Source organism: Castor canadensis, chromosome 11, assembly GCF_047511655.1.
Source record: "Castor canadensis chromosome 11, mCasCan1.hap1v2, whole genome shotgun sequence".
Taxonomy (NCBI): Eukaryota; Metazoa; Chordata; class Mammalia; order Rodentia; family Castoridae; genus Castor; species Castor canadensis.
In genome coordinates this window covers 99,020,034-99,037,905 of record NC_133396.1, presented here as the reverse complement: position 1 = coordinate 99,037,905, position 17,872 = coordinate 99,020,034, and the positions used below count along the sequence as shown (strand labels likewise).

Below are 17,872 nucleotides of genomic sequence, written 5' to 3'. Positions count from 1 at the left end.
TGTGATTTTGTCACAGAAAAGAATTTCAGGACAAGTCGAGGTAAGAGACCAGAAAGTTTTATTAGCAGAAGAAAGTAAAGGACAGACATAGCTGGAGAATTTGGGTGCCGTAGTAAAATAGATGAGCTATATCTTCCTCCTGCTAGTGTATATACATTTATCAAGCTTGTTATCTTCACTTAGCTCTGGCCATCTGGTGTACAAAAATCCTTCACTCTGTGAACCCAACCATAGATCATACTAACTATGTTAGTATGCACATTCTGTCTCCTGCCCTAAAACAACAGATAGCCTGTACCTTTTTGTTTGGATCTTCTCTGATGATTTCCATCCTCGTGCTGTATGATTTTAAACAGTGAGAGGGGTCAAACTAGGGGACAGGCAAGTTACTTACTATCACTCTACAGAAATAGGCTTAATGTTGTTAGTGACATTTTAGCACAAGCTTTTTTTTAAGGGAGGCCTAATAGGGCTGTTTATAGTTTTCCGTGGGGTTTCTTTATAAGGCTAGAGTGTAAGAACGCAGAGTTTCCAGTTCTCTGTGGGGTCTCTCAGTGAGGTCACAAGCTCTATAAGAAGGAATGGATATAACATAATGTAGAAAGGCTTATTTTAACATTTTACTTGTTTATCCATCCACCCCCCCCGACCCCTCTACCCATCCTCTCCATCAGAAATATTCAGTGCAAGGCTAATCGTAAAGCAAGGGTGCAGAGTAGTTTCCTTAGGCTTTTTTTTCCTTTTTCCTCATTCCTATGCTATCCTCCCTCATTTAGCGAAGGCAGTGTATATAACATATCTTTATAGCCTGGTGCAGGAACACAGGAAACAACTGGGTCTGCTCCACCAAGAATGATTTGACACTGTCTAGAGATGTCTTTGGTTGTCACGACTTGGAGGGGAGGAGAGGATTGGGACTGGTGTCCAGGAAGTAACTGCCAGGAATGCTGTCAAAGATTTTACCATGCCCAGCTCATCCTCCCCCAATTATCTATTGCAAAATTTCAGTAGTGCCCAGGTTAAGAAAGTCTGATACAGACAAAGGAGTGAAGAGCACCAGAAATGGTGAATATGTAGGTAAAGGAAAATCAATTTTCCCCATATATAAATTACTTTAAAAGATAAATTGTTTGTTTTAAAGCAAAAATGAAAATGTGTTGTAGAATTAAAAATATATAGAAATAAGATGAATGACAATAACAGTCAAAGAGCTTGTGTGGAGTGTGTGAGACATGAAAGGACGTTATTATATGGCTCCTGTATTATAGGTGAAGTGGTAGAATATTACTCAAATATAAGCTATAAGTTAAGTATGTGCAAAATGAATGCTAAATAATCTATTACAGCCAAAGAATTATGGCTAACAAACTCCTCAAAAGAAATAATTTGGAAATATAAAAAGTATTTAATCAATCCAGAAGTAGCCATAAAAAAAAAGGAAAGAGGAAATGAAGAACGGATGGGACAAACAGAAAATAATTATCAGGATAGTAGATTTTAACCAAATAATATCAGCAATCACAATAAAAATAAATGATCTGTACATCCCAATTAAAGGGAAGATTGGATTAAAAAAAATAGCAAGCCCCAAGTATATATTGCCCCAAAATGTTTATGTTTCAAAATACCTGAAGCAAAATTGATAGGACTATAAGAAGAAAGTGGAACAGGTGTGCACACCTGTAATCTCAGCACTCAGGAGGCTGAGGCAGGAGGATGGCAAGTTTGAGACTAGCCTGACCCATGAAGTGAGTTATGACTGTCTCAAAACACAAAACCAGAGCGTGCGCACGAGAGAGAACTATAGACACAAATTTCAATATCCTTTTCTAGGTAATCAATAAAACATGAAGACAGAAAATTAGTTAGCATAAAAAAAGAAATAATACCAGAAATTATTGAAATATAAATGGGAGTAACAATAGGGAAAATAAAATCAGAAGCTGTTGAGAATATAAATAAAATGTACAAAGTTGTAGTTAGACTAGTCAGGAAATAAAGAACACACAATTGCCAATATGAGGAGTTAAAGAAGTGAAATTACTGTCAATTCTACAGATATTAAAAAGGATGATTAGGAAATATTATTAACAATCTTATTCCATAAATTTGACCTCATCAATGAAACGTAAAACTTACTTAAAAATATAAACTCCCAAGGTTCATTCAAGAACAAATAGCCTGAATAACCCTGTATCTATTCAAGAAATTCAATTTGTATTTAAAGACCTTCCCATGAAGAAAATTTGAGGCACAGATGGCTTTACTGATACATAGTACTAAACATTTAAGAAAGAAATAGCAACAAATGCAAACAAATTCTTCCGGAGAATTAAGAAGGAAATACCCCCAAGTTCTTTTATGAGGCTAGCTTCTCTTTGATATAAAAACCAAACACAGACATCAAAACTAAGAACACAGACTTCCCCATGACATAGATGCAATAATTCTTGTTAAAATTTTAACAAATAGAATCAATCAATATACAAAAATGCTAATAGGTCACAATCTAGGGGAAATGATCTCAGATTAAATTGCAACTTTTTTTACATTGGAAAATCAATTACTGTTAATAGACTAAAAAATATTTACACTAACATTTCACATAAACCATTTGCCAAAATTCTGTGTTCATTCATGATTAAAAAAAAAAAAAAACCTCAGATCTACTATGAATCAAAGGACTAAAATCACAATCATAAAAGACTGAATGTCTTTACCCCAAGATCCAGAAATGACAAGTTTGTTTTATGCTTTCATCTTTCCTATTCTACATTATTCTGGAAGTCCTGGCCCATGCATTACGACAAGAAAAAGAACAGAAAGATTGTATTGGAAGAAGTATAGCCATCTTTAACTACAGATAATAGGTAGAAAATCAGACAGACAAAAATGCTACGAGACTAGTGAGGGAGAGTAGGAAGGTTTCAGGATTCAAAACTGTGTTTCTATTTACTTTCACTGAAAAAGTAGAAAGTGAAATTAACATTTGATTTAAAGTAACATCAAGCATATGAAATCTCAAGATGAGATCTGACAAATGAGGTTAAAGAGCAACTGGAAACATTTCTGAGAGATAATAAAGAAGACATAATAAAAAGAGAGATTAACTTGTGCACAAAGATCAGAAAGGCTGGGCTGGGGGAGTGGCTCAAGTGGTAGAGGGCCTGCCTACAAGCATGAGGCCCTGAGTTCAAATCCCAGTACTGCCAAAAAATAAAAAAAAGGATCAGCAGGGCCAATATTGTTAAGATGTCTATACACAAATTGAGCTAGAGATTCATGCACTCTCAACCTGTAAGGCTATTTGTTTGTTTGTTTTGGGATAGTTGATGAACTGAATGTAAAATATGTATGGAAATTTAAAGGACCTAAGGTAGCCAAAATAACCTTGAAAAAACTGGAGCATTTACATATCAGATTTTAATACTTACACAGTGATGACCATCAACACAATATAGACTTTGCAGAAAAGCAAAAAGATCAATGGAGCAGAATGGAGAGCTTAGAGGGAGCCTCACACTTACACAGTCAATAGATTTTTGACACAGGCACCCAAGCAATTCAAGGGAAGAAAAGATAAGCTTTTCAACAAATGAGCAGGGAAGATTAGGTACATATCTTCAACAAAATGTGCCTCGACCAAACCTTTCCCCAACTATAAAAACCAAGTTGGAATGGACGACGCTAAATGTGACATAGAAAGTGTCAAGTCCAGAGGAAGACGTGAGAAAATCTCCACAATTAAGTCAAGCAAGGATTTGTTAGCTACAACTCCAAACACATGACCTGTAAAAAACTGATAAACTGGGCTTCATAAAATTAAGAATCTTATTCTTTGAAATATACTGTTAATAGGAGAACAAGAAAAGTCACAACTGGAAGAAGATACTTGGGTATCACCCACCTTATGTAGGACTTGCATCCCAAACATGTAAAGAACTATCAAAACCAAATAATAATAAAATAAATAACCTAACTGTAAAATGCAAAATATTTGACAGACATTTATTTCATCAATGAAACTAGACAGATGGCCGATAAGCACACAGAAAGGTACTGAGCATCATTAGGTATCAGTGAAATGCAAATTAAAGCCATAGTGAGATAACCCCAGCTTATTAAAAGACTGACTGATCTAAAAGCTGCGAGGAAGAAAAACAATCAGAACTCTTAGAATAATGCGAGCAGAAATAGTGAAATAGTATAATTACTTGGGAAAAGCTTGGCAGTTTCTTAAAAAGGTAAAACTATACAGACGGACTAACTTAGCTATTCCATGCCTAATTTTTCGTACAAGAGAAATGAAAGCATATGTTCAGACAAAGACTTAGTCACAAATATTCATAGCAACTTTAGTGGTAAGAGCTTTGAATGGTAAACAAATTGTGACCTATCCCAGCATGGAATATGACTCGGCAATAAAAATGAACTACTGAGAATAGTGACTACATACTTGAATCTCAAATAATAATTATTTTGAGTAAAGAAGTCAAATGAAAAAAGATTATATGCATAATGATTTCATTTATATTAAATTCTAGAAATATACATTAATCTGTAGTGCCAGAAAACAGATTATGGAGGCCTAAAACCTGGGGTGGGTGGGAATTATGGTAAGGAGGGACTTTAAGGGGGTACAGAGGAAGTTTTGGAGGTGATGGATCTGTTTATTATCTTGGTTGTAGTGATAGTGTCATTGGCTATGCACGTCAATGTGGACTGAGTTATACACTTTTTATTTTATGTTGATAATACCTGGATAAATATGTAAAGATTATTCATGTCATAAAAAGGCAGATGAATGGAATTTATTTTGCGTTAGCATATAAACCAAACTTAAGTAATTTTTATAAGTATGCTTTTGTTGTTTTCATGGTTGGTCTTTGACATTTGATAGAAAAAAGTGTTTCCTCTAGAAGGAATTGGCTTTAAAAAGAAAAAAAGTGTTCCGCATAGTTTCTGGACATACTCAATAGAGACGTGGTGGCTTGACCCCAGTGTAGCAGTGACATAGAGGAGTGGAGCCTACTTTTATGATTGTCCCATGGAAATCTTCAAGACAAAAGAAATGCACTGGGCTTTAAAAATTTTTTTTTAGGTCTTTGCTATTAAATTCTTAGTGGAGTTTTGGAAAGGTTAGGTCCTCTAAGTTCCCACTTAACTTTTAATCCTTTTACTCTTTACAAGGTGGGAAAGTTTCTGTGTGTGGATCTCTGAGCTTTGCTCAATTCATGAATTGTTCATAGGTCAGCAGTTGGGGTCATGCTGTGTGGCTGGTGTTATGGAAAAACATGTTTGGGTTCAAGTCTTCATTTTTATTTTAACCAAACTTTGAAAGATCAGTTGAAGGAAATAAGTCAGCCGTGCCTGATGATGTCAACTATGTGGTCTGCTTTTTCCACACCATGACATCAATGGAGAGCTCAAGTTAATAAAGAATGTCTGGGGTGGGGGACGCGGACAGGGGTGAGGGAATACATTGTGGCACAAGGAAACTCACTGAAAGCTGTTGAAAAATAAGGGGAGGGGAAAAGAAAGAGCAACAGAGGAGGCGAATCTGATCAATGTACAATATATGCATGTGTGACTCCATGGTGTCATTCCTGTGTACAATGAATATACACTAATAAAAATGCACATTAAAAAGAATGTTTTAGGACATTTGTCCTCTGTCCTTCTCACTCATCTTGATTGGAGTGTGTGTTGGTACAAACCTTTCTTGTACTAATTTATCAGTGTATGTGAAAAAATTTAAATGTTTAAGATTTTATCCTGAGGAGAGAGTTGGGCAAGATTTCAAAGATGTAAGTGCAAAAATGTTCATTGTCTCAAATCACACTTGATGTATTGGAAAAAATGTAAAATAAAAATTGGAAATAATCTAAATATCTGATTATGCAAAAGTTATGTTATGTATAGCAAAGAAAAAAGAAGAAAAAATTATGTCATACACAATCAGTAAAGTACTAAGCAGTCATGAAAGGGTAACATATATCAGCTTTGTTTGCTCTGGAACGATATCTAGAAGCTATTGAAAAAGACAGACTGCAAACCATTGTGTATCAAGGCATTTATGTATATGTATTCATTTATAGTTGCATGGAGGGAGATGTACTAGAATATAAAAATTGGTCATTTCTAAGTGGTGACAGCGAAATAATTTCTTTCTTCTTTATACCTTTCTCTGCATTTATTGTTTTCTGAACTGAGCTTGCATTCGCTTTGCACAGGATAAAAAAAAGTTTAGATTATTTCTTTTGTTTCTGAACTCTACAATCTTTCCAAAGATGGTGGAATCTGAGAGCTGTAACTGTGTTTTGGGACAGTAGAAGATTTGCCCTATTCTCCGTGGGCTCCCGTGGGAAGCTGGGCCCCTTCCTTCCTCACCTGCAGCCCTTCTGTGGCTACAAGAAGTCCCTTCTTTCCCTTCACACCCCCAGGAGAATCCTTTCCATCTCCCAATAGCTACCACATTTGACTCCAGTAATGCAAAGGCAGACTCACTTTCAATTTCCTGACACTCACAAAGTCACACCATACAGATGGCGTTTTATAAGATGAGGTTTTCTAGAAGCTGTACTATGTTGTGAGATCAGACACCATTTCCTGTTTATGCTTACCACACAGCTTTCTGGTCAAGCTCTGTGCTGAGGGGCAAACTCTTTCTGTGACTTCCTTTTTTCACATCTGATTCTCCATGGTGTTCTCATCTAGCTCTGTTAAAGCTTGGAAGTTGGCATTTTGCCATTCTAGTGCAGCAAAGAAAGGGCTGCTCATCTCTAGCAAGCTGAGTGGCAAGGTTCTGTGTGTCAGGGGCCACTGCCTAGTCTCCAGTGCTTGGGTGCTTCTAACACGGTTCCAAGGTGATCACCTTGAACACAATTCACTGGAACTGGGGACATTGATAAGAGAGTGGAATAAGATGATTTATTAACAATTTGACTATGGACAATTCGTTGAATCAATTTGTTTTTAATTTAATTTATTATTATTATTGTGCTGGGCGAGGGTACACTATAGCATTTACAAAGGTCCTTACAATGTATCAAATATATCATACTTGAATTTTCTTTCCCCCTAAAATAGGGATAATGTCACCTACTGCAAAAGCTTTGAAAAGGACAAAGGAAGCTGGGTGCCAGTAGCTCACTCAGACAGACAGAGAGACAGAGATCAAGAGGATTGTGGTTTGAAGCCAGCCTGGGCAAATAGTTCAGAAGACCCTATCTTGAAAAACCCTTCACAAAAAAGGGCTGGGGGAGTGACTCAAGATGTAGGCCCTGAGTTCAAACCCCAGTACTGTGAAAAAAAGAGAACACACCTGACATAATTTTTGGCTCATGGCAACTCTTTCTACACAGGTATGGACAAAGGACTAATATTTGTGTTATAATCGTAATTTAAAATTTTCTTTATAAAGATTGTTATGATTCAGATATTGTTTGTATACCAAAGGTTCATGTTCTAGAGGCATATTTCCCCAATATTGAGAGGTGATGAAACCTTTTAAGGTGGGACCTAGTGAAGGTGGTTAGGCTGTTGAAGGTAACCACCCTCAGAAGAGATTAAGGTCTGCCTGGCAGTGGTGCCTGGATCAGTTAACTTGACAACAGGCTGTTATAAAGTGAATTTGGCTTCCCCAATGCACTGTGTTATTTCTTCTCATGCCATCTGACCTATCTCCACCTAGCACACACTTCACCATGCTGTCTACCACAAGGTCCTCACCGGAAGCCAAAGACAGCCTCATGCTCTTAGACTTCCAGAACTGAAAGCTAAATAAACTTCTTTTCTTTATAAAGTACCCAGTCTCAGGTATTTTGTTATAGCAACACAAAACGGTCTAAGATAGTCTCATACATTGGAACATAGATTGGTTTATGTGACCATTTCAGAGGAATCTTTCTTGTACTCAAACTAAAGTAGCTTGCTCTGTCACTCTCCGTCATCATGTTGCCTCTTCTTACTGGAATGTAACTTCACCAGGGCAGGAACATTGTCTCTAGTACTTATTGCTGTTTTACCAACACTTGGTACCATGCCTGGAACACAGCAGTTGCTTAGTATATATGCTTGTTCAATGAATAAATGAAGGTTCCATTCATTCTCTGATGCTCAGCTCCACTGTCAGGCTCTCCACTGCTTGGTGGGCAAGTCACTCTTTGCTCTCTGCCCTCACAGTGCCCTAATGGTCATCCAATCATCATAATTATCACACACATAATTATCACATAGTGTCCATTTATTTCTTGATTTTTCCTACTAGGCTCTAACCTGTCATCAACTAAGTGTTTCACACAGTGCCTGACCTATGGGATGTTTCAAATAATTGTTGCACAACCAAAATTGGAGAGTCCATACTGATCTGAGTGGTAACAAGTTTCACGAGCACTATGGTGAGGTAGCTATGGGGGCCATTTGATGAGTCTTATGCCTGAGGGTGCATGAAATTTTGTCTGCTTTTGGTGACACAACTAAGGAGGAGGGTGAGGCCTGACCGTGTGCAGGTGCCCAACAAGTCCTTACTTTCGCCATTTGGCTTGTTATTTTTTAGCATGTCTTTGTGATCTTTGCTTTAGAGAAATACAGAGCTGGACTGATAGACCATAGAATAGTTGAGCATAAATATTAATTTTCAAAAGAATCCTGATTGATCACATACTCTGAGATCCTGGTAACAGTCGGTCCTGTCCCTGGCATATCCTTTACATCTTTTGTCTGTTCCCACTTGCCCCATCACAGCCAGCTCCTTCCCATCTCCCAGCTTCAGGACACTGTCCATGTCAGTTTGAATTTTACTTCCTCCCTGGGAAACCATTCATGTGTCCCCATTACCTACACAATCATTCTTTTAAAACTATGGTTCTATCCCAACCTACTTTTCAAAGAGGTGGTTTCCAAACTACCTTTGAAGAGCCTCCTATGAACTGTGTCTGCTTAAAACAGCCCTCCATGTGGAGATGGTTCCATGGCTCCAATCTTGTCCACCCTAAGTCCAGTTCCCATACCACCTTTGCTACGACGTTCCTGCTCATGTACTCTGTCTTGAATTCATGCAGAATTGTCTTCTGGAATTTGTATTTTACCCTTATTTTGTTTATTTAACATCTTTTGGGCCTCCTTTAAAAAAATGCAAGTTCTGGACTGTCAGAGTGGCTTAAGCAGTAGAGTGTCGTCTCCCTAGCAAGTGTGAGGCTCTGAGTTCAAACCCCAATATCACCAAAAAAATCCCAAAACCAAACAAACAAACAGCAACAAAAAACAAGTGCAAGTTCCCTGTGGCGATATCCTGAGAATTTCCCCAGGAGCACAGTGTTGGGTAGAGTGTAAATAAACGTATTTTAAATTACAAAAAAGTACATGTATGTGTGCAGCACGTGAAGAGAGCAAAGGTGATATCAAGTGAAAAGAATGAATCCAGCAACCTTTTCTTAACTCACTCCTGGACTCCCCAGCTGTGATCACTGTTCTTACATTTCTTTTAGGAATTTTATATGAATATACAGGGTATAGACAGTACTTTTTACACAAATAGGGTAAGACGTTGCACCTTGCCCTTTTCAACAATAGATCTTAGAGATGTTTTCATATCATATGTGGGTTTGCCTGATCTTGTTAGTGCCCGGAAAGCATCTCACTGATGTACAGATGCCCTTCTAGCGACGTTTAGACTCTTTCTGACTTGCTCATATCTGTGCAGTCGTAACTATAAGATAAATTTATCTTAGTAAAAATATTTATTTTGTTTTGCTTTGCCATAATGCTGGGCAGAGGCTGCAGTAGAATGTGCGTGTCTGCTTCTCAGCCTCGGCCTACCTCCAGGAAGCTTCGTAGTTTTGTTTCTTGCTCATTGAATAGGCAAAACGGAGTTTCATCGTTCTTATAATTTGTATTTCTTTGATTCTGAGTGAAATCTAATATTTTCACCTTCGTTTTCTGAGAATCTTCTGCTTTTGCACTTTACTCATTTCTAAACTGATATTTATGTACATATTTGTTTGTTTAGCTTTGCTGAGGCTGTTATCAAACACAGAGCCTCACACATGGTAGGCAAGCACTCTATCACTGATGACACTCTCAGCCCCTAACTGATTTTCAAACAGTCTTGATGCATTCGTGAAGTTTATTTTTTTTCTATCAGTTTGTTGATCTTTTAAGTTGTTTTCAACATTTAATTTTCCACAATGGTCATATTTATCAATTTTTTATTTTGTGGTTTCTGGGTTTTATTTCTTGCTTAAAAAGGACTTCCCAATTCTGCACATATTAGCTCATGTTTTCTTTTAATACATGGCAACATTTTGAAAAGATAAGTTATGTATTAAAATCACTTTGAATTAATTTATTTCAAGAAGAAAGTGATTTAGGTTTGTTCTTTTCTAAGTTACCAGCATGTGTCCTAACACTAATCACCTTTCATCTTCTGATTTTGAATGCTCTTTATATCATATGCCCAGTTCTACGTATATGTGGTCTTAGTTCTAGACTCTATATTCTACTTATCTGTCAGCACCAAACTCTTTTCATTACTGTAGTTTTATAACAGATTTAAATGTTTGATAGAATGAGTCCCCTTTTTAAAAAAATGAAAACATTTCTGGCTATTCTAGCAAGGTAAACTATTCTACTGAGGTAAACTTTACTATCCTTTCAGAAAATTTAAAAATACTCTTTTTTTAAATGAACTTATAGATTAAGGTGAACTGGTTCACTTCCAAATAGTCTTTCCATTACATCAAGTCTCCTGATAAGTATTCCAGTAGACATTTAAGCTTGCTTTGTACAATTCTTTCATTATATTGCCTCATAATTTTCTACTTTAAATTAGCTGTTCTATTACATTTTCTTGCTTGTTATTATTATATGGGAAAACTATTGAGTTTTAGAAATTAATGTTATAAGCAGGTGCCTGGAGTGATTTTTCTTACAGTTTTTAGCAGGCTTTTTTCCAGTTAAATCTTAGAATTCATCTGTATATGATCATGTCAACTTCAAAAAAACAAATTTTCATCCTTTAAAATTTTTACATTTGTTTTATTTATTTCACTTTGCTAATTCCACTTGCTAGTCAAACCTTGCATAGTAGTGTTGTTAATAGCATCATTGGCTCACTCATGACTTTAGGATTTCGTCCATTTCTTCCTCTGGCTAAGAAAGTATCTGTCTAGCTCTGCAGGAGTGCATTTGTGTGCATATGAGTATGTGTGTGTTTAATTGGCTGGGTATTGAGTTTAATACTATGCCTTTTAGACCAATTCAGTGAGTTATGAAGTTTGCAAGCTTCATCTAATAGTATCTTATTAAACTAATGATTTTCCTAATGTGGAATAATCCTTGATTTCTTGGATCAAATTGTACTTTTTTCTTTTTAATGTGGAACTGCCTTCAGGAAGTAGTTTATTTTAAATTGGATTGAATGATATCAGTCTTTGTGTGTGTGGTCGGTCTTTTTGTGTATGCATCTTATTTGAAAACAAGGTTTCAGTTCCATACGCAGAATTTGGCAGAAATCAGTAAGAAGATGACAAACTACTCAAACTAAAATGGGCAAAAGGATATGAATGTGTAATTCTCAAAGAGGAACTGTATTAGTTCATTTTCCATTAGTATAATGATATATCTGAAACGTAGTAATTTGTCAATAGAGGGCTTATTTATCCTATAGTTTAGGGGCTGAAGTTCAAACAACATGGTACCAGCTATGGTGAGGGCCCCCTGGCTGCATCACACTTGGTAGATGGTATCATGGTGAGAGCACACATGAGAGGGAACAGAAACCTGGAGAGACAGGAAGCCAAAGCAGGGGTGGGGTGAAGGCCAGTCTTCTTGTTTTCAAAACAACCCACTACCAAGAACTAACTCTCCTAAGAACTATATCAGTTCCTTCCAAGGACAAGCAGGAGCCCCAGTGACCTAAAGATTTCCATTCACCTCACCTCTTAAAGGTTCCACCACCTATTAACCTTGCCACAGTGGAAACCAAGCTTCTGACACACGAATCTCAGGAGGATAAACCATATCCTAACTACCAATGGCTGAAAAAAATGTAAATATACATATAAAATTCCCAATATCACCTGTAACTTAAAAATGTAAAATAGCCATTGGCTATTTTTCTTGAACCTGCATCTTCAGCACCATTTAAAGACATAAACATATCCTATGTCTCTATTAGTAATGATGATGGCTTTTGTGTTCTTAGTTCCCTAATTCTAAGGAGCATAAAAGCTCATCATGGAATAACAAAAATTCTTTGCTTTGCTAGCCTTTAATCAAGTTTCTGACTAGGCCCGTCTGTGTACTTCCTTTCAAACTCCAGTTTTATCAAAGAACCCTGATCACCCTTGATATCTGATCACTCTCAATATCTGACCAGGTTCTACATCCTCTACTATCCTCCACCATCCCTGGTCCGTTTAGCTAGAATCACCCTCACCGCTGAAGCTTCCTCTATTACTTTTACATCTTTGTCCCCCACACCCATCTTGGGTTATAAATTCCCACTTGCCTATGCCATATTGGCAGTTAAGCCCATTCTCTCTGCAACTCCCCATAGCAGAGGTCCCTATACCTGTCACAAGAACCCCAAATAAAGTCTTCCCTGATATGCTTTAACAAATATCATTGAATTTTTTTCCTTAACAAGAGATACTTGGATTTAATTTCTGTAATGGGCAGATAAGGGATTCAATGCTTACTACTTAACAAAGAGGACAATATACAAAGTTATGAGGTTTCTATTGATATCTATTTGGATTTGCTTTCTAAACTGAGCGCAAACAATTCAGTAAGTAACTTTGATTCTCTGGCCTAGAATTTCATACTTAACTCAGATACCAGAAAAATACCAGATGAGTTTTTAACACATCTGAGGGTCATTTGAGAAATCCAGGTCTTGGTTTCTTCACCTGTAAAATGGGAACTGCTTTGCTTGCCTCAGTAGATTGCAAGAAGGATGAAAAAGGAGAGATGGATGATGAAGACCTTACAAATCTAGCAAAATGTGAAGTAGCATTAATATTTTAGGTATTGCAAGTGAACGTAGCAGAATACATAGTGTTTCAGATTGAAATTTCATAAAAGGCTCCCAGTCTTCTCCATATCAATTGAAGAGACCTCTGAAGGAGAGGACGTTTCTGACATTTCTGCCTTTCCCCATCACCCCACGTTTCTCTTCCCCACCAGCCCCACTTCTGCTGCTATAGAGTCTGCCCGTGTGGCATTTTTACATTGGGAGAAAGGCAGGTGGAAGGGTGGGTAGGCATTGCCTTCCATCCTCTCCTGGCAGTGTCTACCATGTGGGGCCAGAGTGAAATATAATTCTTTGACTATGTGGCTGTCATCACTACACCCAACAGCAGGTTTCAAATGCGTGGAAGATGAGGCTACTCACGAGACACAGAGGCACAGGACTCCTGGCATCGACTCGCTGTCTCTGATCAGAAAGTTGCCATCTACCCCTTCCTTGAGCAGCAAGGTTTCACAGTCTTGCTTGGACAGAGGGCCATGGTAGTAAGACAGATCCATGGAGAGTCAACTTGGGTTTTAGCTGCCCTGTTAACCTGAAATCTAGCTCCTTCACATGAAGGGATGGCCCTGAAGAGAGAAGTGGAGGCAGTTTGCTTGAAGGGGCTGCTGGAAATACCTCTTCCTCCAGGGGTGTCCAAATGATATGAGATTTCTTTGTGGGGCTCAGTAAGCTTTGCAGTTCAGGAAGTGAGAAGGGAGGGGTGAGAAAGTGACCAAGACTTTTCAGCCTACAATGTCCCAAATGTGACTCACAGAAGGGGGTGAGAGAGGATTTGAGTACATAATGGAATCACCGATGTTTGTGTCTAGGGCTGCAATGCTGAAGGAATTGTCTTGCTGCTTGTGTATCACCTTCCCTGGCTACTGGTATTCTTTCCAGGCAACACACCACTGATTTCGCTGTAATGGGCACCCATTTTGTGCCAAAGCTGCCTCTGATCAGGCAGGCTTAGCTCAGAATGGGTACTCACAAAACATCTGGCTGCTAAAAAAGTGACTATGTCCAGATACAGTGGAACATTTGAAAAACTGGGACTTTCACTGCTCAAATGTCATAAAAAGTAAGCATCAATGAGAACAGGAAGCAGTTGGACATCATGGGGAAGACAGTTCTTCCTGTGTGAAGACATCTAAGTACTGGTGAACAAATGTTATTTTCATTTTATTTTTTTGTGGGGGAGCAGTACTGGGGTTTAGAACTTGGGGCTTCACTTGTGCAAGGCAGGTGCTGTACTGTGTACATGAGCCATGCCTCTAGCAAAAGTCTATTTTTAACACTCAAAAGCAATGTTACTTTTGAGGAAGGGAGCAGGTGAAAGGGACAGCTGGGTATGCAATGTTGTGCAGGTGAGAGGGATATCTGCTTATGCAACTTAGTGCAAAGGTCCTTTTTTAGGTGGATGAAAAGAGGCTATTAGGACGGGTTTGGAGACCTTAGGTCCTTTGAGTTTATACTGCAGAACAGCAGTGATGTGTCCCCATGAACAAAGACAGAGAAAAGTCTATTTGAGGGCTGGCAGAATAGCTCAAGTGGTAGACTGCTGCTTAGCAAGCATGAGGTCCTGTGTTCAAATCCCATAAAAAAAAGAAAAAAGAAAGAAAAGTCTATCTGTCCAGAGACATTCATCCCTCTACATCACCACGTCTTTCCACTTGGGAAAGGTAGATAATCACACAACTCCTGTTAGAGTAAGCTTTAAAGTAATTTCCAAAGCCTTTTTCAACAACCAAACTGTTTGGCCGGTGGGCAGCCACCCCATGGTGATCAGGGACTCTCTGCTCACTTTCCACTCCATCCCCTCCTTCCCTTCACTATTAGCATGGCAACTCCTGCTGGCAGGCAATGGGTCCTGACCCATATTACCCCGAGCTCCTCCCCACCAAACCTCGACCTATCCCGATGCCCCATAATACCTTAAGCTCTTGACTTCACCCAGGATATAAAAACTGGGCTGCCATTTCTCCGGTGCGACTTCTCCAGCCCTGCTCTTTGGGGACGGTGAACCTCGCCCGAGAGCGCGCTCTCAATAAAGCCTGCTTAAAGCCTGCTTGCTTTATTATTTGGCTCCAATTTGGCCTTCCAATCAGCGTCGACCTAACACAAACTAATCTACATGTTACTAATTATTGATCAATTTCAAATAGAATAGCCATGCAAGCATACCTATGATCCAGTGTTTTAAGTTAAATTGCATTTACTTCCCTGTCACAATTACCACCACAAGTTTTATGAACTGTATGTGAATTTCTGTCGCCACCCAGCTGCCTCACTAAAACATCTGTGGGGAATTGCCATGTATCTCCAGTACATAGTTACAAAACTAGAACAATACATTCATGAAATCCTTACTTCTCTCAACCTCTCTCTTTTTTATTAAAACCTTATTTAGGAATGGTAGAGTGGTTCAAGTGTAGAGCACCTGCCTAGCAAGTGTGAAGCCCTGAGTTCAAACCCTAGTACCACCAAAAAAAAAAAAAATTGTATAAAACCTAATTTTATTTTCTTCTGTCTTCCAGGAGGAAGATTAAGGCACACATACAAAGTAGCAAATTAAATTCCTCTTTGGGGTGAGTGAAAGGAGGGAGGAGAATCATTACACTTCACTGACATGTTCAGAAGAGCACCCATGCATGTGTGGATACTCCATCTTCCAAATAGTTGACACAAGCTGAGACACTTTATCATTGGTGACTTTGTCTCTTTTTTCTCATTTTTGGTACATTTTAATAGGTCTCATTACATTTTCATACATGTCTATAATATACTTTGATCATATTTACTATCCCCCATTGTCCTCTCTTGTTCCCCCTCCCTCCTCCTGCTGGTTCCCTTCCTCTTCCCAAATAGTCCCACTCTACTTTCATGTCTTTTTTTTTTTTCAGTATTGGGTATTAAACTAAGGGCTTATGCTTACTGTGCAAGTGCTTTACCATGTGAGCCATGCTCCCAGTCCTTTTTTAGCTTTTCATTTTTCCAGATCTGGTCTCAGGCTTTGACCATGGCTGGTCTCAAACTATGATTCTCCTACTAGCTACTGAGTAGCTAGAACCTCAGGTATGTATTACCATGCTCATCCTCTTTTTGAGATAGGGTTTCTCCAACTTTTGCTTGGAGTATTCTTAAACCATGATCTTCTGAGTTGCTGGCATTACAGGTATGAGCCATCACTCCCAGCCCATGTTTTCTTTTTTTTTAAATCTAGACTCCATACATGAGAGAAAACATGTAATAATTGTCTTTATCAGTTTGGCTCATTTCACTTAGCATGACAATCTCCAGTTCCATTCATCTTCCTGCAAATGGTATAATTTCATTCTTCTTAATGGCTGAATAGAAATTCATTGTGTATATATACATCACATTTTCTTTATCCATTCAGCTGTTGATGGGCACCTAGCAATTTTTTTATTTACAAACATTGTTTAAAGGATACATTTATGAAAGTAGAAATCTATAGTACAGAATGCAGGCTTGAATATGCTCAAAGTACATTATACGCATGCATGGAAATGTCATAATGAAACCCATCATTTTGTACTATTAATGCATGATAATAAAATCCAAAAATAATACAACAGTGATAGAGACAGTACTTTTATAGCATTTCTTTCGTGTTAGGAATTTTCTGCACCATTATACATGAATTAACTTGTATCAGGCTTAATTTGTCACATTTATTTCCAGTTTGAGCATTCCCATGGTTTTGAAAGTGCTTGTTAAAATTGAAATTTACACTGTACTTTTTATTTGTGTAACCTTTTATCCACACACTCTCATCACGTTTTCGTAAGAACACAGGAAAATCGAAGACTTTCCCACCTTACATTCAAGAGGTTTTGGGCCAAAGTATGTTCTTTCATGGCTCTGAAATGAACTGGGGCGACAGAAGGCATTTCCACATTCTTTACGTTTATAGGGCTTCTCTCCACTCTGCATTCTCATGTGTCCATAAAAAGTTGAGCAATAAATGTAGGCCCTCTCTGTACATTCATAGGGTTTCTCTCCTGAACTTTTTCATGAGTTTAAATGAATAAGGATAACAAATGGTTTCCTACAGTTATTATATTTAGAAGGAGCATCTCATTTAATGACATCTGTTTTGCTTTACTTACTTACTAGGATATATTCATTGTATGGGGGCAAGGGTTCATTGTGGCAATTCCATATGGGCTTATATTATGCATTTGTTATACCACCTCCACTGTCTCTCCTCCTGGACCTCCTCTCTGCCCGCTTAAAACTATTGCAAGACCTTTCTGTATTCTATTAGTTTATGAAGTACATCAACCATATTCCCTTACTTTAATCTTCTTCCTTCACTCTTCTCCCTCTCACAATAACAGGTCAGGTTTTAAAGTTGAAATATTTATTGAGAACTCTTAGATTTAAGTCCATTTGGCTTCTGGATTGGGCTCCTGGACTTCAGTCATTGTCTTGTTAAATGAGAGAGACCATCTGTGTAAACTGCTCTAATTGATAGACAATGTCTATTTGTGATTTCTAACCTGTGCTCTTTCAGTTGTCAAGGACACAGCTCTTGAGTCTGGGTCTTTCTTTTTTTTTAAATTTGCCTGTGTAAACTCCCAGCACCAGGCCTAGATGATGTTTAGGATATGGATTACTCCTGAGTAAGAGAGGACTAAGCTTTGGTTGAGTGACCTACTTCAAAGCAAACTGTGATAACCCCTGGCATCTGGCTACTTTTTTTTTTAATTGAACAACAGTTCATTGTTTTGTAATAATGTCAATTGTTCAACATTGACATTTCTCTTTTTTAATTTTTTTCTTTCTCCTTTATTTTATCATTTTTACATTTACTTACAGGTGTATACATTGTTT

General features: G+C 37.9%; 1 protein-coding gene across 1 annotated transcript in view; it reads right to left on the bottom strand.

Annotated features, from left to right (window-relative positions):
- The window catches only part of Sh2d1b (SH2 domain containing 1B), a 35,633-nt gene extending 21,967 nt beyond the window's left edge, over positions 1–13,666 (bottom strand). The window contains exon 1 of the mRNA XM_020170649.2: positions 13,397–13,666. Within this exon, the coding sequence (XP_020026238.1) occupies positions 13,397–13,530 (134 nt within the window). The 5' untranslated portion in view covers positions 13,531–13,666. The remainder of the gene's footprint in view (positions 1–13,396) is intronic.
- Between the last annotated feature and the right edge of the window lie 4,206 nt (positions 13,667–17,872).